Consider the following 27,556-nt stretch of genomic DNA (forward strand, 5'->3'; position numbering starts at 1 on the left):
GAGGATGGCGTTGTACGGGAGGCCGATGTGGGCGATGTCAAAGTCGATGAGCTCGGTGCGGTAGTTGTCACGCGTGCCGAAGGTCACGGGGAGGCGGATCTGCCCCAAGGAGCGGGCGGAGCCTCCACCGACCCTCGAGAAAGGCTTGCTATGGCGGAACCGCTTGATCGGTACGTGAAGAAGGCTGAAGGCCTCGACAGAGAGCACGTTGAGGCCGGCACTGCCGTCAATGAGCGTCTTGGTGATGGATATGTGGCAGATGGTGGGCGTGCAAAGCATTGGGAGCGCACCCGAGCTGACGGTGGAGGCGGATGATCCCCTGAGTCGAAGGTGAGGTCGGCCTCGGGCGCGGCCCAGCCCGGCGGAGCCCCCGGACGCTTGGAAACGGCTCCGATCTGGCGAAAGAACGGCTTGACGTGACGATTTGAGGGTGGTGCTTGCGAGCCGCCGAGGAGGGCCGCAACCGCGTGGTGCACCGGTGCCCCGTAGCGCGCAACGAAGAGGCCGCACAACTCCTCCCAGGATGCCACTGTGGATCCGGGGAGGTTGAGCAGCCCGGTGCGCGGTGCGCCAGTGAGGGCCATGGGAAGCCAGTTGGCCATGACCTTGTCGTCGCCCCGACCTTAAGGACGGCTTCCTCATACGCCAACAGGAAAGCTGATGGGTCCGCCGCGCCGTCGTAGCGCGGCGGCATCTCCGGCTTGAATTTGGGTGGCCACTTCACCTGCCGCAGGGCGGGAGCAAGGGCTCGGAGCCCCCGAGCGCCACTGTGGGCATCCGTAGATCCAGCCGACGAAGCGGCGCCAGCCATGGAGAATGGGCGCGAAGATGGTGGAGCACGAATCAACGGAAGAAAAACTCCGATGCACCCCTACCTGGCACGCCAAATGTCGGATCACGGGTTCCGGCAAAACCCTCAAGGTTCGAACACTGGGGTGCGCGTGAAGATCTCCCCCAACCGATCCACGCCCTAGCTTTGCTAAGATCTTACGGGCTAACTCGACGAACTCACAACACAAACTGACACAAGATTTATACTGGTTCGGGCCACCGTTGTGGTGTAATACCCTACTCCAGTGTGGTGCGGTGGATTGCCTCTCGGGCTGAGGATGAATAGTACAAGGGGAAGAACAGCATCCTGAGGAGAGGTGTTCTTGTGCTTGGTGAACTTGCGGTTGTCCTGGTCTCTCTCGATCTGACCTCTCCCCTTTTTCCCTTAGCTACGGTGGTGTCTAGTCCTATTTGTAGAGGCCCTGGTCCTCTCCCCAAATATTGAGCGGGAAGGGAGCCAACTACGGCCAATTCGAAAGGGGACAGCTAGTACAGCTTATCCTGACAAAAGCAGTCTTCGCCTGCAAAAGGCTCTGGTGGTGACGCCGTCTTGGGCTCCACGGTGACCTCCGTCTTGCCGTCCTGCTGGTCTTGGTCTCGTTGCACCGATATGGAAACCTTTGCTTGACGCCTCGGTACTCCACGCCTGCGCTTGCTTCCTTAGCACCAAAGAGGAAATAAGGACACTGTGCGCGCTGGCGCCCGCCTGATCTCGATCGGCATGGCTCACGTCATCGGAACCTCGCGAGGTTTGCCTGGCCTTGATCTCTCCAACCCTCGCGAGCCAGCCTGGTGAGGCCGCTCCTGAGGAGGTCTTGTGTCATCTGCCTCATGAGGGTCTTGAGTCCTCGCTGGTGAAGATGGGCCATATGGGCCCGCTCGCAGGGCCATGCCGTGGGCCGCAGGCAGGCAAGTCTGGGGACCCCCGTTCCCAGAACGCCGACACCAGCGTTGCATGCAGAAGTGCCTGCAGTTGCAACTCGGCCGCAATATCATGGTGAAGACCGAGAAGCACCTCACGCTCCTCGACGATCTAAAGGAGACCTTCGCCAACCTGCGCGAGTACAAGGTCAAGCTCAACCCGGAGAAATGCGTTTTCAGCGTCCCGGCCGGAAAGCTACTCGGTTTCCTCGTCTCGAAGCGCGGCATTGAGGCGAACCCGGAGAAAATCAAGGCCATTGAGTTCATGCGGAAGCCGGCTCGGCTGCGCGATGTCCAGAAGTTCACCGGCTGCTTGGCCTCGGTCAGCCGGTTTCTCAGCCGGCTGGGCGAGAGGGCCCTGCCCCTGTATCTGCTGATGAAGAAGACGACGCCATTCGAGTGGAACGACCAGGCGGACGAAGCCTTCTGGGACCTCAAGCGCATGCTCTCCACCGCACCAGTCCTGGCCGCAGCGGCCGAGATGGAGCCGTTGTTGCTCTATCTCGCCGCGACCTCGCGGTCGGTCAGCACGGTGATGGTGGTCGAGAGACCAGAGAGGGACAGGGTCCAAGCCGTCCAGTGTCCCGTCTACTACTTGAGCGAGGTGCTCTCCGCCTCGAAGCAGAACTACCCGCACTATCAGAAGATGTGTTATGGCGTGTACTTCACCGCCAAGAAACTGAACAAGTACTTCCAAGAGCATGTCATCACCGTGGTTAGCACGGCCCCTCTCGATGACATCATTAGGTGTCGGGATGCCTCTGGCTGGGTCGCCAAGTGGGCGCTCGAGCTAGCCGGCCATACCATCCTCTACGAGCCCCACACCACAATCAAGTCCCAAGCTTTGGCTGACTTCCTCGTCGACTGGACCGAGGCCCAGTACCTGACGCCGCCTCCAGACTCGATGCACTGGCGCATGCACTTCGATGGCTCGAAGATGCGACTCGGCCTGGGAGCCGGCATAGTGTTGTCCTCCCCCAGGGGAGACCGGCTCAAGCACGCACTACAGATCCACTTCGCCGCCTCCAACAACATCGCCGAGTACGAAGCCCTTGTGCACGGCCTCCGGCTTGCCAAGGAACTCGGCATCCGGCGCATCCTGCGCTTCGGCGACTCGGACCTGGTGGTGTAGCAGTGCTCAGGCGAGTGGGATGCGCATGACTCCAACATGGCGAGCTACCGCTTCCTCGTCCAGAAGCTGTCCGGATTCTTCGAGGGCTGCGAGTTCCTCCACGTCCCGCACGCGGAGAATGAAGCGGCCGACATGCTCGCCAAGATCGCCTTGTCTCGGCAGTCCATCCCATCCGGCGTCTCCCTCAAGCATCTGCACAAGCCGTCCGTCAAGACATCTCCGGACTCCGAGTCCATCCAAGTGCCAACCGACCCGGCCGCGCCTCAACCCGGCCCGGTGACTGCTCCAACCGACCCAGCCGCGCCTCAACCCGGCCCGGGGACTGCTCCAACCGACCCGGCCGCGCCTCAACCCGGCCCGGGGACTGCTCCATCCAACCCGGCCGCGCCTCAACCCGGCCTGGGGGCTGCCGAACCCGGCTCAGGGGTCGCCGACCCAGAGCCAGAAATAGTGGCCGTCTTCGCCGTGGTGACGGTGCCATCCTGGACCCTACCCATCTCGGAGTTCCTGGAGAACGGGGTCCTCCCCATGGACGAGAAAGAAGCTCGGCAAGTGCAGCGTCGAGCGTCCGCCTACAACATCATCAACAACGAGCTCGTCTAGCGCAGCTCCACCGGCGTGTTCCAACGCTGCATCGAGCAGGACAAGGGTATTGAGATCCTCCTCGACATACACCAGGGCGAGTGTGGGCACCACACCGCCTCGCGGTCCCTAGTGGCCAAGGCCTTCCGCCATGGTTTCGACTAGCCCACGGCCCTCGAAGATGCAGAGTCACTCATCAACAAGTGCGAGGGATGCCAGCGCTTCAGCAAGCATAGCCACCAGCCGACATCAGCACTCCGGACCATCCTAATCGCCTGGACCTTCGCGGTCTGGGGACTCGACATGGTGGGGCCCTTCAAGACCGCCCGAGGCAGCATGATGCATTTGCTTTTGGCGGTGGACAAGTTCACCAAATGGATCGAAGCAAGGCCAATCAAGAAGCTGGAGGGCCCGATGGCCGTTCGGTTCATCAAGGACATCGCGGTGCACTATGGAATGCCGAAGAACATCATCACGGACAACAGCACCAACTTCGCCAAGGGCGCGCTCGCGCAGTACTGCTCCTTCTCCGGCATCCGCCTCGACCTGGCTTCCGTTGCACATCCGCAGTCCAACGGCTAAGTCGAGCGGGCCAACGGCCTCATCCTATCCGGCATCAAGCCACGGCTCGCCGAGCCACTCGTCCGTTCCCCCGGCAGCTGGCTCGACGAGTTGCCGGCCGTCCTCTGGAGTCTCCGCACCATGCCAAACCGGTCGATCGGGTTCACCCCGTTCTTCCTCGTCTACCGAGCAGAAGCCGTTATTCCGACCGACGTCGAGTTCGACTCATCGTGTGTCACGATGTACACGGAAGCCGAAGCCAAAGAAGCTTGCGAAGACAGCGTCGACCTGCTCGAAGAAGCATGCCTCCTAGCGCTCAGTCGCTCGGCCATCTACCAGCAAGGCCTGAGGCACTACCACAGCAAGAAAATCAAGCCCCTCGCCTTTCATGAGGGAGACCTCGTCCTTCGCCTCGTCCAGCAGCAGGTCGGCCAGCACAAGCTGTCCTCCCCATGGGAGGGTCCCTTCATCATCAGCAAGGCCGTGTGTGATCGCGACGCGTACTACCTCATCGACACCCCAAGTCAAACAAGCGCAAGAGGGACACCTCCGGTGAAGAAACAACCCGGCCATGAAATGCGGACCTCCTCCGCCTGTTTTACAGTTAGCCATATGCATGTATGTATCACTGCCTTTTGTAACCATCTGGAAACTATGGGACCCCCGAACAACGCTCGGGGCTGCCCTTTTTCGTGACCAAGCTATTGTGTCCCCTACATTTCATGCATTACTTTCCTTGTAAGCCAACCCGGCCGCCGGATCGACTCGCTTGACCCGGGGGCTCGGGGGCTGGCCGACTTGGCCACCCGCCGCTTCCCTTAGCAACTCCTGACGCGTCGGACCGCCGCGGACTCTCACTTCGCCCTAAGCCGCAGAACCGGCTTCGGCTGTTGGCTGACAAGCACATGAGACCAGAGCACCGGCGCGCCTCGAGCACTAAGTCAAGAACCGCCGGGTCATCCAACCCGGCCCCGCCACTTTAAAAGTCGACGCACGACCGGCTGCTCGCCAACCCGGCCCCGCCGAATTGCCGCCAGTCGGCCCAGTGGGTGTTTCGCTTACGCTCAATGTTCTGAAAGGCTAAATATCGCGTGTTCCTCCCAAAGGCCGAACCCCTTGTCACGAACCGGAGCCTCGGCCGTCAGACTCACGGGGGGGGGGGGGAGGGGAACCCAAAGGAGGAGAAGTCGCGAGAAAAAAGTTTCACAGACAAAGAGCAAGAGCGCTGCCATCCATGAGTTTTTTCGCATACTACCGGGTCGCTTGACCCGGCCCCCACCACTCCAAGCCGCCAAGCGACCGGCCGCCCTTGCCGGGTTGCCGCCGGCCGGCCTAGTAGGTGTTTTCGCTCGCGCTCAACGTTACGAAAGCCTAAGTACTACACGCTCCCCTCAAAAGGCCGAACCCTTTGTCACGGACCGGAGCCTCGGCCGTCAGACTCGTGGGGGAGAAGCCTAAGAGGGAAAAATGCAGGAAAACGGCTCGAAAAAATGAAAAAGCAAAGGCACAAACATTCACAAGGCTCATACATCATAAATTAAGAAACAGGCCCAAGGCCAAAGTTCATTACTCCCAAGTCAACCCCCAGTGGGTGGGTGGACCTGCTACCTAACAGAAATTTTTACAAAGTTAAAATCAGGCATCTCCGCCGCCGGATCGCACAGCCCTCGAATCCGCCGAGGTGCCGGCATCGTCCTCTCCGGCGTCCGCGTCGCGATAGATGCCCGTCTCCTCAGAGTTGCCCTCCGGGTCATCCAGAAGAAGGCCGTAGTCCTCAGCGGGCACGCCTCCGCCATCCTCCGCCCGCTCCGGCTGGAACTCGTCGTGGAAGGTGAACCCGGCGATGTAGCTGGCCCAGGCGGCGATCCGTCTAGCCTCTGCCTGCAGCTGGCTCTCCGAGCCGGCCAACTGGCCCATCAACACGTCCACGCTAGGTCCGAGTGCCAGGACAGCGCGAACCGAAGTGCCATCTCAACACCAGCTCGGGTGGTAGAAACCCGCCACTCATGAAGACGGTCCGGGCCCGCCACCAACCACCTCGCCAGCCGCGTGAAGCTGCTCGGCGTGACGGCGCCCGGCCAGAGGGTCGCCGTCATTGCCGCACCGGCCTTAGAAAGCCGCCCCATCTGCTCACCCAGGACTGGCGGACGGGCCTCGGCGGCGGCCACGATCTCCGAGAAGGTCCAGACCACCTACGGGTCAGTCCTGGAGCCGACGACTCCTTCCGGGTCGCGCTGAAAGCGGACCGCCTCCTCCGCCAGCTGACGCATCTCCGGGAAGGCCCCTGTCGAAGAGAAAAGCAAGTCAAAAGAAAGCCACTAAGGAAGAAAAGCCGCAGTACCAACCCGGTAATGACAAAATCGAAGGAAAGCACTTACTGGAGAAGGACTCTTCCAGGTGCTGCTCTTTGAGCAACGTACCGCGCCGCTCTCGGGCGATGGTGCGGTCACGCTCCTGGAGCGCCTTCTCCAGCTCAGCGACCTTGGCAAGGACCGCCTTAAGCTCGGCGTCCTTGTCCTCGGCCGCCTTCCCGGCCTCCTCGCGACGCCGGGCCTCCGCCTGCCGAGTCTCCTCTACCGCGGCCACCAGCGCCTTCAGGCGCTCCACCTCGGCCTGGAGCTGCCCCTTGTCATCGGCCAGCTGGCCAACGTTGCTGGTCCGCCTCCGCAAGGGCCTGCTGTGCCTCCATGACCTTGGCGGCCTCCACTTTGAGGCGCTCCACATCGGCCTCGAGGCGGCCCTTGTTGCCCTCCAACCGCTCCTACAACCGGCTGGCTCCGTCAAGCGCCCGCCGGGCTCCTGTCGCCTCCGCCCTCGTCCACTCCACCTCGGCTCCAAGCCGACCAGCGTCAGCAACGAGCCGGTCATAGTGGAAGCCGACCCAGACTAGCCGCATCCTCCAAGACAGCACCTCGGCTACAGAAAAGAATCTCAGAAACGAAGTACTACTTAAGATTTGACCCAACTGCTATGCAGTTGTCCCGAATATCGGGGGCTACAACCAATGGGTGCGCTAGCGCGCCCCTACTAGAAAAGAGCGTGCAAAACAAGTACCTGTCGCGGCGCGGAGCTCCTCCTCCTTGGCGGCAAGCCGCTCCTTGAGACGACGGTGCGTCTCATGGAGCTGGTTGAAGACGCTAACCCGGTAGGCGTCCAATTGCTGCAAAAAGAAGTGATAAATACAAGACATCAAGATACGATTCGACCCAACTGTTGCACAGTTGGCCCGAATCTTGGGGGCTACACCCAATGGGTGCGCTGGCGCGCCCCCACGAAGTAAAGGCAATAAAAGGAAAAGAAGAACGCAAAAGGAACTTACAAGCACGACGCGCTCCAGCTCCTGCGTCGCCTCGACCTCGGCCTGGGCGAAGGCCTGGATCCGGTCCGCCCGCCCTCGCAGGCGCCGAGTCACGGTGTTCATCGCCTCCTCCTCCTGGGTCGGGGCCCCGAAGACGACCTCGCCGGTCCCGCTCCGCGTCGGCTGTGACTCGGTAGCCCGGCGGCCCCCGGGCTTGAGCACCAGGGCATGTTCCGATGTCGGCTCCGTGGGCCAACTGGCCCGCAGCTCCACCACCAGCGGTGTCTCGCTCGCCGGCGCCATCTGCGACGCCTCCCCCAAGACGGTGCCTCCACCGCCTCCGTCGGCTCCCGCCAGCTCGACCATGTCGGTCCGTGGCAGGACGCCGTCCCCAACGACCAGGACCTCCCAGTCAAGGTCCATTACGTCAACGCGGCCACCGTAGCCGCGCTTCCCCTCCGACGACGACACAAAGGCCGTGTCAACCGCCACCGTTCCCGCCGACATCTCCGTCCACGCCGGTTCCTCGCCGGCTCCCGCCCACGCCATCGCCGTGCTAACCCAGGCCTGGGTCGCCGCCGCCTCTAGCTCCGCCTCGGCCCGTTACCGGTCCCGCCAGGCCACGCCTTCGGCGTCGGACGGGTCCATACCAAGGTCCGGATCCGCCCGCACCTCCTCCTCCTCGTCCCGGTCGACGGTGCCAGACCGGCTCCTCCGGAACGCGGCGCCCTCGGCAGACGCCGCGTCCGCCGCCGCCACCGCCAGCGAGATCGGCGACCTAAAACGCAAGATGAAGTAAATACAAGACAAGCAAAGCTGCTCAATGACTCGGTCTGAGCTAGAAGAAAAGCTTACCCCGGCACCACCAGGACGGCGGGTCTCGCCGCCCTCTCCTGCGGTGCGGCGCGCCTCCTCTTGGTGGCCGGCTTCGCCACCCCGACAGGGGCTCACGGCACAACGTTGTCCTTCCCATGCGGCCGCCTCGCCGCCGACGCTCCCCGAGGCAACCCGGCCCCAACCACGCCGCCACCTCCTCCACTCGGCGCTGCTGCATCAACGGCTCATGTCGGCACCTCGACCCGGCAACCCGGTGATTCAAAAAGAAAACACAAGAACGCTCAAGGCTTACCAGCTTGGCGCCCCGCGCCCGCGTCGGATGCCGCCTCCTCCTCTCCGCCGTGGGCCTCGGGCTCCTCCAAGGCAGCGCGCACCACCTGCGCCCGGGCCCAGTCATAAGGATGCCGGATGGCATTCAGAAGCACTTCTCGCGTTGCGTCGGGACGAACAAGAAGATAAGCGCCAGCAAAGAATGGAGACCAAGGACTCACCGCGGGTGCCGGGTTCACGCAACTATACGGGGCCTTCCCGAACTCCCAGTCTGTGACACCCCAAGACCGACACTCAGTTGCCCTTCCTTTTATTTTAGTTGATGATGTGTGTTTTTTTATGTTTGTTGCATTATCATATTTATTTTTGCATATTTCATTCATGTATGTCTTGCCATGATCATGTCGAATGACTTTGTCATATTTTGCATTGTATCATGATCTTCTTGCTTGTTGTTGAATGTGCATTTTATTTGTGTATGTCTTGGTGTGATCTCTTTCTCTTCTTCTCCATTGCTTTTGGCATCTTCACCCCTTCAAGTTAGTCCATCTCCAAGAAAACCCCATCTCCTTCTTCCTTTCTTCTAAATTCTAGCCATTTACTCGAGTGACATTTTTCCTGCCTCAAATAATGTTCACTCTTTCCCTGTAAATCCAACACGTTTCATTTAACCTTTCTGTCAAGTTTCAGCTCTTTTGAAGATGATTTTGTTCGGTTCAAAAATGACTCAAGTTTGAAGTTAATTCAAACTTGGTTTATTTTTCTACCTCTAAAAATGGCCAAAGCAATTTATTCAAATAGTGCATATCTCCAGGAGCTCATTTTAATTCTCATCCTTGCTTCTACCTTCTCCATGCTCTCTGTGCTTTTCTGTATCTTTTTCCTGTCTGAAGGAATTCAGAAAAAGAGAGCAGCAGCTCAGTGCGGCAGAGAGCAGGCCCAGCAGCGCGCAGCCCAGCAAACCCACAACCTTCTAAGGCCCAGCCGGTGCCCTCCCCACTGGGCCGGCCTCTAGGCCCACCTAACCTAACCCTAGCACTCCTGGCCCGATCCCTCTTCCTTCGTTCCTCTCCCCTCGCGCCGCCAGGGGCCTCGATCCCATCTCTCCCTCGCAGCCACTCCCTTCCCTCGATCCTATCTCTCTCGTACGCCACGCCATGCTCTCTCTCGTCTTCCCCTCGCGCCGCCAGGAGGCAGAGCGCCTGCCTCGCTCGATCCCTTCTCCCACATCGCTCACAAGGGAAGCGCTTGATCCTCCTCCTCTCGCTCGTCTCCCTTCCCCTCCTTCCACCTAGCGACCTCACCGCCCGAGCTCCACCTCCTCGTCCCCATGCCCGCAACAGCAGAGCCGGAGCACCAGCGCCCACCTTCCTCCGCCTCGCCTGCGTCCTCGGCTACCCTGTTCCCGCGTGCTCCGTGGCGCCCTCCAGCGCCGTCGCGCACGTCGTCCACCCCCGCTCCGGTCGTTTTCGCTGGGGTATCACCAGGAAGGCGGGCCCTGTGCGCCATGGCTGCCTCCCTCCTTTGCACCTGTGCCACCCTGCCCTCCTCGACGCTCCTGTTCGTCCAGCGCCGCACCGCCTTGCCTTCTCCCATGAGCGCCACTCTTGCAGCTCCTCTGTCGGTTTCTCACTCATCATTCCCTGCTTCGACAGGCCTAGCCTCGGCTCCGTTCGAACCCCTGCGTCTCTTCTTTGCTAAGGATCTGAGCTCCATCCTGACCGGTGCCCCTCGTGCTTCTCTGTTTTTGTCGGTTGTCCCGAGAAGTACCCTGTTGAACGACGCCAAATCCCAAACCTAGATCATGTTACACCATCACAGGATTTTGCCAAGTGCCTGAACTATCCAGTACCCCTTCTACCATCTACGAAATCGTCAAGACCGAACCCGAAGGACCAAGGATACGCCAAGTACTAGTTCTACGAGGACCGCCAAGTTCGTCCTCCCCCGTCTCCGAAATCGCCAAGTACCACGATGATACGAGAACAACTACCGTCGACCTCGAAGACCTTGGATTCACCAAGTTCCCACGACGACAAGTGTGACCCTTCGGATGCGCCAAGTTCGTCTACATAAAAACGCCTCATGTCGGCAAGACCCGCAAGTCGGACCCCGAATGATTGAAGTCTCGTGGACCGTGTACAACTACCGTCGCCCCGAAGACGTTGGAGTCATCAAGTACCTCTCCGAACAAACGTGAACGACTACTGTCGCAAGAACAAGACAGCCAAATACCCCCCCCCCTCGGATCAGCAAGTTCGACTACCGCCGCCTCCGGAAACCTCGGATGCGTCAAGTACCTCTTTAAAAATGAATGGTTACCACTACCGTCGAAGACCGATAGAACCACTACTTCGACTACCGTCGCAGAACGACTACTTCCTCTACTTCCCTCGTCGAACCCGAACCGTCCCGAACGCATGCTTCAAAGGTATAACCGCCGAGAACGACGCCCGTGAACGAATGAATGCATCTTGTATGAGATGCTCGTGCTTGCTCCGTGCTCGAATTGTCGGTGCACGTTGCCCCTCTTTTGCCTTGTCACCATCATTGACTCATGGGACACCCGGTATCCGGGAGTGCCCCACCATCTTTTGCACGCATCCGCACACTTCTCCTTTGCATCGGTATCTCAATCGAGTTACCGGAACCGGAATGTTGTCGTGGCACCATTTCCGTTGTCGTTGCCGTCGCACCCCTTTCGTTTCCGCCACGATGAAAAATGCCTCATATCTTATCATGCCAACTTTTTCATAAATATTGCATAAAACTTGCTCATGTCATCCACATCATGATAACAACAATTAAAATGTTTAAAATTGTTGTTGCATTAAATTACTAAGGCATATGGGGATTTACCGGAATCGTTATTTGTTATATCCGGCCCCATTTAAATTGTTTTAGATGGTGTAGTTTTGTTATGCCTCACCTCTTGCCATGTTTAACAATATTTAATATTGTTGGGTACATAACCGAGAGAGAACTAAATAAGTCATGTGGTGTTTCGTCAATATGCAACTCGTTGCATATTGAGCTCCACTTAATTTGTAGGATTGCTTGTGCACTTTGCCATGCCATGCTTCATTAAACCGTACATGGATCATACTTGATTGTGCATCATGCCTTGGTTATGTGTTGGTTGTTTACTATGTTGTGTGATTCTTTTCGGTGTTGCTTCTTCGGGTTGGTTCCGATAATGTTGCGTTTGTGAGGATCCGTTGGACTACGTCCGTTTGCCTTCTTCATGGACTCGTTCTTCTTCCTTGCGGGATTTCAGGCAAGATGACCATACCCTCGAAATCACTTCTATCTTTGCTTGCTAGTTGCTCGCTCTTTTGCTATGCCTATGCCGCGATACCTACCACTTGCTTATCATGTCTCCCATATTGTTGAGCCAAGCCTCTAACCCACCTTGTCCTAGCAAACCGTTGCTTGGCTATGTTACCGCTTTGCTCAGCCCTTCTTATAGCGTGTTAGTTGCAGGTGAAGATTGGAGTTTGTTCCTTGTTGGAACATGGATATTTTGTTGGGATATCACAATATCTCTTATTTAATTAATGCATCTATATACTTGGTAAAGGGTGGAAGGCTCGGCCTTATGCCTAGTGCTTTGTTCCACTCTTGCCGCCCTAGTTTCCGTCATATCAGTGTTATGTTCCCGGATTTTGCGTTCCTTACACGGTTGGGTTATAATGGGAACCCCTTGACAGTTCGCTTTGAATAAAACTCCTCCAGCAAGGCCCAACCTTGGTTTTACCATTTGCACTAACAACCTAGCCTTTTCCCTTGGGTTTCGCGGACTCAAGGGTCATCTTTATTTTAACCCCCCCCCCCCCCCGGGGCCAGTGCTTCTCTAAGTGTTGGTCCGAACCGAGTAGACTGCGGGGCCACCTCGGGGCAACTTGAGGGTTGGTTTTACTCGTAGGATGTCTCATCTGAGTGTGCCCTGAGAACGAGATATGTGCAGCTCCTATCGGGATTTGTCAGCACATTCGGGCGGCTTTGCTGGACTTGTTTTACCATTGTCGAGGATGTCTTGTAACCGGGATGCCGAGTCTGATCGGATTGTCTTGGGAGAAGGAATATCCTTTGTTGACCGTGAGAGCTTGTGATGGGCTAAGTTGGGACTCCCCTGCAGGGTTTTGAACTTTTGAAAGCCGTGCCCGCGGTTATGGGAAGATTTGAATTTGTTAATGTCCGGTTGTAGAGAACCTGAAACTTATCTTAATTAAAATGCATCAACCGCGTGTGTAACCGTGATGGTCTCTTCTCGGCGGAGTCCAGGAAGTGAACACGGTGTTGGAGTTATGTTTGACGTAGGTTGTTCTAGGATCACTTCTTGATCATAGTTTTTCGACCGCGCTTTGCCTTCTCTTCTCGCTCTCTTTTGCGTATGTTAGCCACCATATATGCTAGTCGCTTGCTGCAGCTCCACCTCATACCTTTTACCGTACCTATAAGCTTAAATAGTCTTGATCGCGAGGGTGTGAGATTGCTGAGTCCCCGTGACTCACAGATTCCTTCCAAAACCAGTTTGCAGGTGCCGATGAAACCGTGCAGGTGACGCAACCGAGCTCAAGGAGGAGCTCGATGAAGATCGTGTTCGTTATGTTGTTCCGTTTCCAGTTGGTGTAGTGGAGCCCAGTTGGGACGATCGGGGATCTGTGTAGCATTTGGGGTAGTCTTCTTTTATTTTGGTTCCGTAGTCGGACCTTGATTGTATATGGATGCTGAAATGTTATATTCATGTATTGTGTGAAGTGGCGATTGTAAGCCAACTATGTATCTCTTTGCCTTATGTATTACATGGGTTGTGTGAAGATTACCTCACTTGCGACATTGCTTTCAATGCGGTTATGCCTCTAAGTCGTGCTTCGACACGTGGGAGATATAGCCGCATCGAGGGCGTAACACAGTCGCCTTAGAGATTGGCCTTGGAGATGTCGTTGACCCGGCGCGCGACCAGGTCCGCGCCCAGCCGCGTGTTCGCCATGCGGTTGGGATCCTGGAGGCTGGTCATCTCCCCGATGAGATGGCTGCGCTGCTGCAGCGGTGACACCCGGCGAACGATGAAGGCAGTGATGAGGTCGGTGCCGGTGAGCCCCTCTCGCTCCTTCATCACCGATACCCGTCGCACAGGTTGAGCACCTCCTGCGACGGGCGTTTGGGGTAGTACCCCCAGTTCTACTTCTCCTTCGGCGACAAGTTGACGAAGGGAGGCAGGTTGATGTGGTCCTCGCCAAGGTTGCGGACGTAGAAGAAAGAGTTCTGCCATTTCTTGGTAGAATCCTCCAGTGGCATCTTCGGGAAGTCAGGGCCCGACCATTTTGAGATGACGGCAGCCCCACACTCCGACATCTCCCCGGCCCTCGGCCCCTGTTGCTTCAAGGAGAAGAAGCGTACCCAGCGGTCGATCGAAGGTTCGACCCCCAGGTACCCCTCGCAGAGGGTTACGAAGCCGGACATCTGCACAATGGCGTCGGCGCCCAGATGATGAGGCTGGAGCCCGAAGAACTCCAGGAAGTCGCGGAAGAAGCCGCTCGCAGGAAGCCCGAACCCGCGCTCGAAGTGCGGGAAGAAGACGACCCGCTCCATGCCCTCGGGCCGCGGCTCCCACTCGCCCCGCGGCAGGCGCGCGGCGACCTCCGTCTCCGATGGCAGGCGCGCGGCGACCTCCGTCTCCGATGGCAGGCGCCTGGTGGCGCGGAGCTCTGCGATGTCCTCAAGGGTGACGGTCGAACCCATCCACGAGCCCGACGGCAGCGCCATCGACGAAGAAGCAAGAGAAGAAGAAGAAGGCGACCGCAAGGCCCTGCTCGAGGCAGCGGGTGTCGCAGCGCGTGACGTTCGCAAGCAGCAGAAGAAGGAAGGTGAAGGCAGGAGGTCACGGGTGCGAATGGTTTCCACCGCCCCCTCCTCGCCCCAATTTATAAGCCACGGTTCAAAACGTGGGGAAGTGGGATCGTTTGCGCTCGCCTCCCCCACTTCCCCGCAATAACTGCGCACGTACACATGCAATAACTGCCTCGATAATGGCAACCAACTCGCAGGTGCCACAATAAATCCGTGCGCGTGGGCCGTGGGCGCGCGGCCCCGGTCCACTGTGCGTCGCCCTGTCCTATCGCGCGCGTGGCTTGTCAGGCCCCTCCGGCTCCCGGATGCCACGTGGCACCCGCGCGAGGCCCGAAAGATTGCCTCCAAGATTCGGCGGACTCTTCGGTTTCCCGCCATTATCAAGATGATGCGATCCGGCTTCCGGAAGCCGGCACACAGTGGGTGTTGTCGGACCCGGCGGCCTCAAGATTCACCTCCATCAAGGGGGAAATTGTGAAGGCCCTTCCACCCGGAGACAGCGGACCTTCACATCTTCGGGGAATACTGTCGGGGGGATGGACCCCGGGCAGGAAACGGAACCCGGATCCTTTGAAAAAACAATGAGGCCGACATCGCCCCTCAAGACGGCTCACGCTCGGCCACGTCGCTCAACCAGGCCAAGCCCTCTCAACCCGGCCTAATCTGTGAGACTTCTCCAACAAGCTAGCCCAGGGCGGCCGAGCCCGGTGCACCAAGACTTACCCAACAAGCCAACACCCCTTGGTGTGTACTCCAACCCGGCCAAGGGTCAGTGGCCGTCCCATCCCAGCCGTACGATGGGACGAGTCGCCACCAACTGATGACCGAAGCCACAGTGTCCTGCCCATGCCTTTGGTCAGCCGGACGAGGCAACAGTGCCCCCACCTACCCGCTGTCCAGGCTCGGCATGGCGACAGTGCACCCGTCGTCACCCATGACGCCAGCAAGCGGCGACCTGACGGAGCGCCACTGTAGCCGACTCGACTCGGCCACGCCCTGACGATCGACAAGACGGCCAACAGTGCCACCGTACCCGGCGGGCCCCGCGCCCGGGGAACCCGGCGAGACCTGGTACCCGGCGGGTCCCAGCATCGGGTCCCCAGACGCTGACAACCCGGCCCCGCGGCCCTGTAACATTACCATTGTACCCCTGGGGGTTGACCTATAAAACCCCCCAGGAGGCCTCCATGCACGGGGGTGAAGAACGCAGTAGTAGAACACCCACATACAGGGAGAGAGCAGCCCAAGCCTCGGCCTGCCTTTCTTCCTCCCCGATACAGCTCAAGGAGCAACTCTGTACTGTAACACATAAACCACACTCGAGGGGACTAGGGGCGTTATCTCTCCGGAGAGCCCCGAACCTGGGTATGTCTTGTGTCCCGTGCTCGCTCATGCCGACCTCGCCTCTGGAGCCCACCAGTGCCCTCGAGCCTCCTCCTCTCTTTAGCCATCCCATGGCATCTGTCGTGCGCCCACCACGACACTCTCCCCTCTCGTTGCTATGGATCCCTAGATAAATCTTGCGTGATCATAGGAATTTTTTTGAAATACTGTGTTCCCCAACAATATACTACTACGCTTTGAACCAAAAGCCTATAAAAGGCATCACATTGGGAAATGGTTGTAGTACCCTAAGTTGTAAAATCTTGTTATTAGGATTTTGTGGCCATGGTGTGATATAATGCATATCATTTGATGTCATCTTAGCATGATTAAAACCCCTCTAAATTAAGACTTTGTAGAAATGCTCGAATATAATGGATGATCAATGCACTGTTGATCTCATGATCTACTAGGGTTCATGGAAGATAGCATAGAGAAAGGTGGTCCCTGAAGGGATCCCATCGGCAATGATGGCGACACAATAGTTTCACCCAAGTTCTAGCCAGCGGATGGGTACTAGCCCTAGTTATTGCCTCTAGTGTGTATTAAACAAAGGGAGGATTGCAGTGGTGTAGATCCAATTTACGAGAGAGCTAATTTACATGTGTATGCCTCATGGAACAACATGACATTTGACATCTTTGATGGAGGGCGGTCAACCCTACATATACATTGACCAGTGTTGGTAGTTAGGTAGCGATCTTCGTGGAGATGTGATATAATTATGTGATCCCACGGTTACAGAAACGATATCTCTTGTAACGTGTTCGGGACTTAGCGCGCACATTATTATCCGTTTCAAGTGCCTACTCAGGCACGCCTGGGTGCAAGTCTGAGAGGTCCCTAAATACTCGTAGATAGACTTGATACGTGCACGTCCGTAGGGTATTCCCATCCAATTATATTACTATACTCACACACAAGTAGACCTACACACAAACCCCCTCTAGTACCTATAAGTAGGCTACAATGTTACTCAAAGAAGGTGGGTCCTTCCTCTAATATAGGGAGTTGTTGGACCCCCAAGTGCAAAGTTTATAAGTAAGTAAGAATTTTCCTCAAATGGAGTATGAGCGCTTGAACGACAGTCAATGATCAGCGCCTGCACACAACTACATTACTTGTTTGGTTCCAATGAAACCAGTGAGATTGTCAGTCCTACTAGCCTTACTAGTTATAAGGATTAATGTAACTTGTGGTTGGAAGTGATAATTGGAACGGAAAAATTAAATGGATCAGGTTGTAAACAAGAAATAAGTAGCGAGATCGAGGTGGACAACAATAAGAATGAATGGGCTAGGATCCATAATTTTACTAGTGACATGTCTCCATAAAACATAACATGGCATGATGAAGAAGTTACAATTGTGTGTCGATTAAATTACAGTTTGTATAACTATGATCATACATGGTATAATTGCATATATGCATCATGTTTGTGCATCTATAGACCATAATCCAACTACATCTATAGCTAATACTCCACCCGAAGACCTCTATCCATCATGAAATTAAAGGTATTAAGTAAAACAAAGCATTACATTAAGCATGATGACATGTTGTAGATATTATTTACCTATCATTCATCAGCAGGACAACTGTTCAACTATATTTTATCCTTACTGGTAGCAATATAATACAAAGCCTTTCCACATTCTATCTGTACAGTAGATCACTTGCAAGATTGAACCCATCTAACATATACAACTCCCTCTTGGTGGAGATCATTCATATAAACATGCCCAATGCAAAACTTGTAGATCCGAGAGCATATATGTTTATAAATTATGGAGCAAAGAACTCTTATGAATCCATGAATAAAACATGTAAAAGTGATAATTGATGACATCGCAACAAACACACCACCAAAATTACATCATATGGATCATAATCATGTAAGATAGCTCAGGCGATCATTGTATTTAAGAATATAGGAGTGACTAGGAAAATTGCCCGTGCGTTGCAACGGGAGAAGGAATTCATACACCTACCGAAAGAAAACAACGCATATCACCAATCGGGATCATCCCAATTTTCTGACATGAGAAATCAAAACGAAACTGCTCTGTAGACGACACTTCATACACGACATCCAGCCGACACTGTATCGAACGGTGGACCTGTCCTGCCGCTGGGCACTGCATGGTATGATCTTCTGCATCGTCTTCAAATCGTCTGGAAATCGTCGTGTGTATAGCAGGGCTCAAATCAAAATTCTCCGAGTGCACATATCTAGCAACGCAATTAAAGTAAGTTAACATCCCAACTCCTTGAGATCCCTGATAGTGATGCAAATACTCCAAATCATAATCAAAAGATAACAAAAAGGATTTCATTTCCTATTACAATGATAAAAGTGCATAATATGGCCATCAAGAAAAAAGAAAAGTGCTTACACTGGAGATTATCAACAAAAAACACATTTATAACCCAAATATATATTTATATCAAAAAATTCAATGCACTCCCTTAGCCCAGTAACCGTGGCAAAAAACATTACTCTTTATTTGATTTATGACCCACATTGATTATTCCGAAAATTAAAAAAAACGCGCTTTCAGCCAAATCATCTTTGCAAATGCCAAAAAAATGTATGTTGTTAGGTTTGCGGTGATTTTTTATGACGCACACGAGTAAGTATTTATTTTGAAAGGAAAAACTTGAAAAACATGCATGGTGCTTTAATTAAAACAAAAGAGAACTGCAACCCTATCAGCTTTTTTTTAGCATCGCAAACCTATCAGCTAGGTATCTTCTGAAAACAAAAAGGGCTCTTCCTAACATGATGAAGACAATAAAAACAATGTAATAAAGTATATTATATTATAATAATATAGCTTCATATTCTGAATAGTGCTGGAAAAGTGTTTTGGTTGAATATTCTATAAATCTGCATCTGTTGTACATAGTTCAAAAGTTGTTGCCCGTGAGAACTTAGTACATATATGCATTTTAGGGAAAGCCTTCATAGCGGTTTTTATTCATACGGCAAAACACTTTAAATCCTTTGTGATAACAGCCATATATGCAATTAACTATAATAGCGTGGACTAAAATCACCACCAATAACTGAATGAAAAACATCAAAGGGTACTTACCAAAACCATAAAGTGGTTCAATCTTTCTTCTGCAAAGTAGAACCTTATTATCGTTGCAACAACCAACAGTGCAGGCATGTGCATCGGTGAGGCCGGTGGGATCCGGTCGCTATTGGAGATGCTCTTATTGCAGTTAATGTTGCTACATGAATTTTTTAAAGAAGAATCAGTTTGGGTCCCACCAAAAGTCGAGAAAAGGACAAGATGCAGAAGAGGGATTTCGTTTTTGGATGATTTTCCGACTTCTCTTAGGGTTTGTGTCTTGCTTGAAGAGACGAGGCAGCACCGACTCTCTAAAGATGGAATAAAATTCTCCCCGTCTAGCCCCCGTTTTCGATGGTGCTTCTAGCGCGTTGGAGGGCGCACGGAGGTTTGTCTTCGACGGATCTTGCGGGATTCGGTCGACGTTTGTTTTTGATGGATCCGGTCTTTGTTCGTGTTTTGCCGGGTTGGATCCTTTCGATCTACGCTTCTCTTCAACGGCGGTGGTTGCTATTCTGGTGCGCCGGTCCTATAGTGCATTAGCACGAGGACTTCCCGACTGTCTACTATAACAAGTTTCCCCGGGCTCCAATGAAGAAGGGGCGATGACGGTGGTGCGCCTTCGGCTCGCTCCGTGCTTGTAGTCATCGCTAGATGGTTGACCAATCTGGATATAATTATCATTATAGCTGCTATTCGTTTTACTGTTGTGATGATTGATAATGAATAGATTGAAAATTTTTTTTTTAACAAAGACAGAAAGATCTAAGCACATGTATGAGTCAATCTGGGCCCTCAATCTACAACCACAAGAGGAGGAGGAAAGGGGGAAAACAACAGGAAAAGAAATGATCGCTGCCCCCGTCTCTGGCGACATCCCGACCGGAGCGCCGCCGTCGCCAGCTCCGGCGGCGGAGGACTCTCCGCCGTACGGCTCCGTGGTCCTAGGAGGCACCTTCGACCGCCTCCACGACGGCCACCGTCGCCTCCTCAAGGTGGCTGCTCCAGAACATAGAAATGAGCAGGATTGTTTCTCTTTTCTTTTTTGCCTTCCTTCCGATTAAATCTTGCTTCGTTGTGTTGTTTGGGTGTTGGGTGGTAGGCCTCGGCAGATTTGGCGAGGGATCGGATCGTGGTGGGCGTCTGCACGGGCCCCATGCTCGCCAAGAAGGAGGTGAGAAATCTCGCCTTTTCCCCCAAAAGGTGCTTTTTATTTCCACCCATGTTCATCAGTTCCTGGAGTCATGATGCTTCTTGGTCGTGTTCTTGTTCCCATACCTAGTACGCTGAGCTTATCGAACCCGTGGAGAAGCGCATCAAGGCCGTGGAGGATTACATCAAGGTTTGTCTGTCTTGCCTCCTTGTTTTCTGCGATTTCTGGTAGCAGAGACTTAATAATGATTGGGCGGATAGCTAGTGATGAGGTCGATTTGGTTGGTAACTAGATCGGCGTGTTGCTTTTGTTTGACGTTTGTGTGGTCCTGTATGCAACGAAGCTGTGGATGTGATTAGGTTGCTGAACTGGTGCAAGGTACCAGTAATTATTGGTTGTTTTGGTCTGAGGGGTGGAAATTCTGCAGTCATGTTGAGAATTTAGTTTCTGGCAGACAAGTATTTGCTTTTGTGCATCTTGATGCTTTCAGTGAGAATTTAGAATTTCAGTAGTGAGTGACTTTGAAATGAAGTTTGTGGCATTTGAGGACTGACTTATTACTATCTGTGCATGCTGTTCTACTCCCTCCGTTCCATATTAGTTGTCGCTCAAACGGATGTATCTAGCACTGAAATACGTCTAGATAGATACATCTGTTTCAGCGACAAGTAATATGGAACGGAGGGAGTACTTGTGAATGTTCTTTTGTTTTTACGCTTGATAGAGAATCTCCTTGTACCAAAGAGCTCTTCCTTGTTGACTTTTTTTGTTTCTTTAGCATTGCAATGCTACATTTGTAAAGAGTTTCTGGAGATGAAATTAGCCTGTACTCCGATTTCAGGTACAGGCTACTTTTTATCGTTGGGAACAAGTGCTTATGGACTCTGAACTTTTAAGTGCTTGTCAGTTCTGTATTGAATCGTTAGCTATGTGTGGGGTACCAGAAGGAGCTACCAAAAAGAAAAAAATGCCCATGTGTTTGTTGTTTGTCTAGTGACCATTACAACATATTGCAAAAGCTCATGACTGGTCTGTTGTAAATCGCAGTCTATTAAACCAGAACTGATAGTACAAGTGGAGCCTATTGAGGATCCATATGGCCCATCCATTATTGATGATAAGCTGGATGCCATTATTGTCAGGTATGTACATTTGCATTATGGCTTTTCTGGCATTTAGCTATTGATAAATATGCCATTTTGTTCTTTCATGCATGCGATCTTACCAAAAGCTAAAAGTCATCCTTCCACTAATTTCAACTCTGTACTATAAGCATCTGAAATATATTGATGTTGAACTTGCATATTACAGTTCCATTTTGGACTTGAAAGTATGATGTTCCAATATGGGCCATCCTAATCATGCATGTCCTTGTTTACTTTAAGCTTTGCTTGCTGTGCCTCATTGATGTGAAAATGTTATTTATATTTAGCAAGGAGACACTAAGTGGTGGACTTGCTGTAAATCAGAAAAGAGAAGGGAAAGAACTGCCATTATTGAAGGTGTGCTCATGTATTCTATATTTCCTATGAAGTTGCAACTTGCAAGTGTATGGAGCACATAGCCGAACTGATGAGCTTCATTGCAGGTTGAGGTTGTTGATCTTTTATCTGGAGATACCGAGGGAGAAAAAATGAGTTCATCTGCTTTAAGGAAGCTTGAGGCTGCACAAGCTCAACAACAGAAAGCAACCATAGCTAATCAGAAAGGTGTTTAGAGAGGAAACATACTGGAATCTTGAGCTGCATACATAAATTTGAAGTGGTCCGCTGAAGCTTGTTATCAACAAAAAGTAATTAGAAATGGCATTTTGCCTTCCTATTTGAATGAGAATGGTCTTCAAACGTCGACCTATGGCCCTGTAACACTATATTGCTCTACTCTGAAGGGTATAAACTTACAAAGTCAATGTTGGTAAGCTAGGCTAACCAAATGTACACATATTTTGTCCTGGCATTGCCATCTAGTTGTAAAGTCACCTTGAGGTCGTTTGGAATAATGGTAACCAACTAAATGAATCCGGTGCCTCTTCTGTGATGTGTACATCATATAAGTCATGCAATATAACTGTAGCATTTGCTCCATTCCGATCAACTGTTGTTCTTGGGTCTCTTGGCAGAAACCAGGTACGCACGATTTACTTTGGTTGATTACGAGTTAACAAGAGTAATTGTCCTCATGAGTCATTGCAGTTAAGAGGTACCCACTTATAATTTAGGGCCATTAAATTATTTCTAGGGAAAGGACCAGTAATTATCTGATGCAAATTGTAACAATGCCTTTGTATGCTGTTTTTGTTGTAGTATAAATTTATGCAATAAAAAATGCTGGTAAGACTTGCAAAACAGAAGATTAATTGCTTATATAGAATATATCCAGCAAATAAGGTGTAATATTTGAATAGCAAGTTCAAGATATGAAGTGGCAAATCCACAACCATAAATTTACAACCCCCATGTCCACATCAGTAGAAGCAGAACAGACAAAAACCATCAAAATTCTGAAGGAATAGAAACGTCAAAGCCTTTTGCTGCAGCACACAAGTTCTCACACACAACACACACAAATCTTGCACACATGTCTGCTGGTAGTTCTCATGTTTCTATGGCCTGAAGTTATCCCGGACTTAGAAATGAGTTGACAAAGGCCAAGAACTTGTCTCCATGGCCACCTCACAACTCACAGGAGCACTGGTACTTGACCTCTATTTATTTTCCTTACAAGTATATGGAAGAACTCGCAAAGATTTGTGTAGGAGTTACATAGTTATTTCCCCTTTTGCTGGGTTTTTGTTTATTATATCCACAGCATTTTCTTGCCCCTAGGAACTAACCCATTCACAATTTGATCTAACATTGCATACAGAGATCAAGAAATGGCTTGTTCATCCACATATAGAGTTCCCAGTGGGTTAGGATTCTTGGGGCCTTCCAAGATTGGTCGGAATCCTTTGAAAAACAAAGGTGGTGTCCGGTCAGGAGCAAAGTATGTGGTACCAACGTGTGCAGTCTCCTCTGCTAGGCCAGCGTCACAGCCTAGGTTCATACAGCACAAGAAGGAGGCCTTCTGGTTCTACAGGTTTCTTTCCGTAGTATATGATCATGTTATAAACCCAGGGCATTGGACTGAGGACATGAGGGATGATGCATTGGAACCTGCTGAACTATACGACAATGAGTTTAAGGTTGTTGATGTTGGCGGTGGAACTGGGTTCACTACATTGGGGATTGTCAAGCATGTGGACAACGACAATGTGACTCTGCTGGACCAGTCACCACACCAGATTGAGAAAGCTCGGCAGAAGGAGGCACTGAAGGGGGTGACCATCATGGAGGGTGATGCTGAGGACCTCCCCTTTCCGACTGACACATTTGACCGCTATGTCTCTGCTGGAAGGTGATGCTCTTATCAATTGTATGGATATCTTATCTTATAGTACCTCTTTGTATATACTGATCTTATGCCAGCTTGAGTAGGCTAGTATTTTCTTGACCTTCATCCTTTCCTGCTGCTACTTACTACTATTAATGTCAATACCTTGTTATTTCCTGTCTTAATATATCTAGATTTGTATACCAATCCGGTTTTAGTTGACAAAATCCATCTGACCGCAGTATAAACATTATAAACACAATGGTTCAGTTGCCTGCCAGGATATATTGGTACTGGTGCAATTTGAAGCAAATGATAATGCTCTTGTTTCCAGCTGTCCATGATTCGAGAATTGTTATTGAAGTCCTGATACTCTGCTGGAAGAAATGATCTAACTATCTTCAGATCTGTAGACATGTACAGATACCTTTGGTTAATCCTTTCCTATATGTTAAGCTGCTGCTTGAACATTGAAAGGAGTGTATATTTGCGACCTGGCTTAGATTTTATTATTGTGAGTCGAATGCCATATCTCTTATGCCTCCGTTTCATCAGCCATGCTTATAGATGGTGTTATTCTCCAGCATTGAGTATTGGCCTGACCCGCAGCGAGGAATCAAGGAAGCTTACAGGGTCGTGAAGCCTGGCGGGCTTGCCTGTTTGATTGGTCCAGTTCACCCAACATTCTGGCTATCTCGCTTCTTCGCCGACATGTGGATGCTCTTCCCCACAGAAGAAGAGTACATAGAGTGGTTCACCAAGGCAGGGTTCGAGGATGTCAAGCTCAAAAGGATCGGGCCCAAGTGGTACCGTGGTGTTCGTCGGCATGGCTTGATCATGGGATGCTCCGTGACAGGCGTGAAGAGAGCTTCTGGCGACTCCCCTTTGCAGGTACATTCCATGCATCCTTAGCTGCCAGACTTTGTTTTCTCCATCTCAATGTTCCAAGTGTGTTGATATCACTTATCATTGGTATGTTGTTGCTGCAGCTTGGTCCCAAGGCTGAGGATGTTGAGGAACAGGTGAATCTTCTCGCCTTCCTCTTCCGCTTCGCCATCGGGACGATATGCGCGTCGTACTACGTGCTAGTGCCTATCTACATGTGGATCAAGGATCAGGTTGTTCCCAAAGGCCAGCCGATTTAAGCAATGGTAGTGAAGATCCAATTTTGGCTTCTGTATGTTAGCGACCTGTAGTGCTTGCAGTTCCCTACTCATGTATGTTTGTGCTTTTCTTTCCGTCAAAATCTTGTTTATGCAAAGGGACTTTGTTCACTAGCAGAATTGTAGAGGCTAGGGATGTAATATTCCCATTTATCGGATGAAATGCAAAGGAGCTTGATGAAGCGTCAAAATGCATCCTCTAACATGGTGAAAATTGCCATCGAAATAAATAAGAGCTCTGAGACCAAATTTTGAACTGAAAATTCGGTGGCGAACTTGTTAGGTTCAAATTCGGTAAGTCTCCTTGTTGTCTTTCATATATCCTGTATTCCTGTATTCCATACCTACATATGCCCACATTACCAAGACCACACACTGGAAGAGGAAACAGGCATGAAGTCGTTACATCAGACCACGAGTCAAGAAGAGATCATATGCTCTGAACATGTCATGCAGAAAGCCATGAAGTCGCTACATCAGACCCAACAGACATTACAAAAGAAAAGTAGAGCAGCTATATGATTCAACATGTATGATATCATGGAGAGAATATTACTGCAAGTAATTGTTTGATATCAGACAACGTGAACAATGCATGCTATATATGTACCACCAAAAATCTGTCTTTGCAGTTACATGTATGCAACATGAAGAGTAGCTCCCAGCAAAAAAAGATAACATGAAGAGTCGCAAACTTAACTCACAGAAAACAGGACACATTTTCAGAACATAATGAAAAAAAACAACTACACAGAACAGATCACCTCCAACGCCATAAGATTGAGGTGCTTCTTATGCCCCGAAACATCCGAGAAGTTTCTTGGGAGCCAGCCCGGTTGCACGGTACTTTGCTGCCATCTCCTCGGCCTTGAGAACTTCTTCACCACGCCGGGCCACTACCATTGCTCTCTTCTCTTCAGCTTCCCTGTGGGCGATTGCCTTTCTGTTCTTCATCTTCTCAGCGTATTCGGCCTTCTTCTTTTCCAACTCTTCCTGAACGCTCGTAAAATTCCAGAACATTAGCCGATCAGTGGACGCACATAAAATTCCTCTAGGAGAAGTGGCTACATAGCATATTGAATAGATAGACAATAACTTCTCAGCTAGTCAAGGTCACCAGAAGACATAAACGAGTTCTCTTTTTTTTTCTAGAGAAAGAAATAGTGAATTTTTATATATGCACTGTTCATATTATGTGCCAAGGTGGAGCAGGTGGCCAAGGAGATGTTTACCCAGCATGGACAATGTTTTAGTCTTTCGGATCGGTCTTCCAAGACCTTAAGCTGTTTCCTTTTGTGTTTAAACTATGTCGTTACATGTTATGGCTGAACTTTATTGTTGGCCTGTAATGTTGTGTCTGTGGGATTCTACTTATGCATAGGCTGGGAGTAAACTCTTATGGTTGTATTGCCTTGATGTGGCAAGAGTCGATAGATTCTTTTTCTCGAAGAAAAGAAGAACTTCCTTGTTTGCATCCTACTCGAACATATCACTAAAGTGTGAAAATATGAAGTTCAATGGAAGTATTGTAAATGTACCGGTAAATATGCAGACCACTCATGGTTTGAAAAAAAAAGGCAGGTCATTCAAAATCCCCAGCAATAAAGAAAGGGAATAACGAACTTGGTAAGAATAAAATATACCAGAATCATAACTTGAGAAACATGAAATTGGAATGGAGGACTTACTTCCTTCCTTTTGAGTTGAGCATCTATGGTTGCCTTCTTTGTGTTCTCCCATGAAAGAATGGACGATAGCTTCTTAGCAGCCCTGTTGTGACATAGACAGCAAGGGATTAAATTTATTGTTTTCAATTTATTTGGAGTTATGATTTGCAACTTATTTCCTCGATATATATAGGGTGTTGTGACGCAATGGGGGCAGTGAATAGCAAAGCTTCCAGTGACAACTTTCCGGTTTTAAGTCTGTGACAGAGTTTTCCAGGGCTGGCCAGTGAAACATTCAGATTACTGAACAGGGAGGGGTGCTAAAAAAGGATGGATGCTTGATCCAGCTAACTGACAGTCCCAGTGCAGAATGAAGGGGTGACAATGGATCTATTGTTCAGAACTTACTTGTTCTCAGCCTTGGCCTTCTCGTTCTCCACCCATGCTTTGATCAAAGAGCTCATCTTCTCCGTCTCCACCTTTGCAAGAGCGACGTCTGAAAGCAGGTTATATTATGTATGCTGTCAGCTTAGTCGGCTGTATTCAGCAGAGACGAGAAGAAGGAACGGAGTTGAATCATCATTCAGTCACCTCTTTCATGTGCGCCCCTGTGGATGTTCTTCTCAGGGTGAGGTTTTTCGGCAGCTTCTGCACAAGAAACCGGAGCAAAGTGTCAGAAATCAGGTGCGGTGACTTGACTGACTGAACCTTGTGGAACAGATAGAAAACATGGCGAACAGGACAGGAAATAGTTGATGCTTCCACATATGAACCCTCTTCACAGTTGAGAATGGTTAGCATGTCTCAGAATAGATCCTTGGACAACAAGTAGAGTAGTATACTCACTGCTGTCGACGACGACGAGGGCCTTGGAGTCATCGGCCACGGCCGGTGGCTTGGCCCCCGGGGGAGGCGGGATGACCACCGGCACGTCCTTCTCTGCGGCCGCCTCCGGCGCCGCAGCAGCCGGCACCGCCTTCTTGGCTTCCTCCCCGGCCATCACGCACGCACGCGCACAGGTGCTTGTTGCGGTGAGAAACTTCCGCAGCTGCTTCACTGTCTGTCACGCTAGCGATACTCAACCGCGGCTTGACGCGGAGCAATATATAGAACGGGTTTAAGTGGCTCCGCTGCCGTTAGCCTGGCCTAGAGGAAAAGTTTTTTTTTCTATATTTTTTTGACAGGAGCCTGGAGGAAAGGTTGGCCAGCGGGGAGGTGGAAGGAGGAGGAAATAAATAATTAGTAGGCTATATATCCGGGAGCTTATTTAGTGGGGCTGCTTTTAGCAGGTGCGTGCGTGGGTGTTGACACACCCACGGGAAAATTCAATGAAATGACGCGCGCCTCGGCCTTGGTCTGCCAACGGAACGGAGGCCGTCCATCGGTGGTTTTCATGGCGCACACGCGCGGGCCGTGCCGTCCGGCCTCCGGGCGTCCGCCTCCTCCGACGCAT

At 51.6% G+C, this 27,556-nt stretch overlaps 3 protein-coding genes across 3 annotated transcripts; 2 read left to right on the forward strand and 1 right to left on the reverse strand.

Moving 5' to 3' along the window:
* Window positions 1-19,506: 19,506 nt before the first annotated feature.
* On the forward strand, window positions 19,507-21,919 carry LOC125532107 (phosphopantetheine adenylyltransferase 1). Its single transcript, XM_048696279.2, has 6 exons — window positions 19,507-19,743; window positions 19,851-19,922; window positions 20,031-20,090; window positions 20,949-21,043; window positions 21,334-21,403; window positions 21,490-21,919. The coding sequence occupies exons 1-6, from the start codon at window positions 19,522-19,524 to the stop codon at window positions 21,616-21,618; spliced, it is 648 nt and encodes a 215-aa protein (XP_048552236.1). The 5' UTR covers window positions 19,507-19,521; the 3' UTR covers window positions 21,619-21,919.
* Window positions 21,897-24,627, forward strand: LOC125513849 (2-methyl-6-phytyl-1,4-hydroquinone methyltransferase 1, chloroplastic). Its single transcript, XM_048679056.2, has 4 exons — window positions 21,897-22,027; window positions 22,767-23,297; window positions 23,858-24,164; window positions 24,263-24,627. Exons 2-4 carry the CDS (start codon window positions 22,777-22,779, stop codon window positions 24,416-24,418), a joined length of 984 nt encoding a protein of 327 aa, XP_048535013.2. The 5' UTR covers window positions 21,897-22,027; window positions 22,767-22,776; the 3' UTR covers window positions 24,419-24,627.
* Window positions 24,628-24,967: 340 nt separating this feature from the next.
* LOC125513848 (remorin-like) lies at window positions 24,968-27,196 on the reverse strand. The gene is made up of 5 exons (XM_048679055.2): window positions 26,950-27,196; window positions 26,695-26,751; window positions 26,512-26,599; window positions 26,125-26,206; window positions 24,968-25,429 (listed from the first exon to the last, which is right to left on the reverse strand). Exons 1-5 carry the CDS (start codon window positions 27,101-27,103, stop codon window positions 25,229-25,231), a joined length of 582 nt encoding a protein of 193 aa, XP_048535012.1. The 5' UTR covers window positions 27,104-27,196; the 3' UTR covers window positions 24,968-25,228.
* Window positions 27,197-27,556: the final 360 nt, after the last annotated feature.

This window comes from Triticum urartu, chromosome 6A (assembly GCF_056163025.1).
Source record: "Triticum urartu cultivar PI428250 chromosome 6A, HENAU_Tu73, whole genome shotgun sequence".
Lineage (NCBI taxonomy): Eukaryota > Viridiplantae > Streptophyta > Magnoliopsida > Poales > Poaceae > Triticum > Triticum urartu.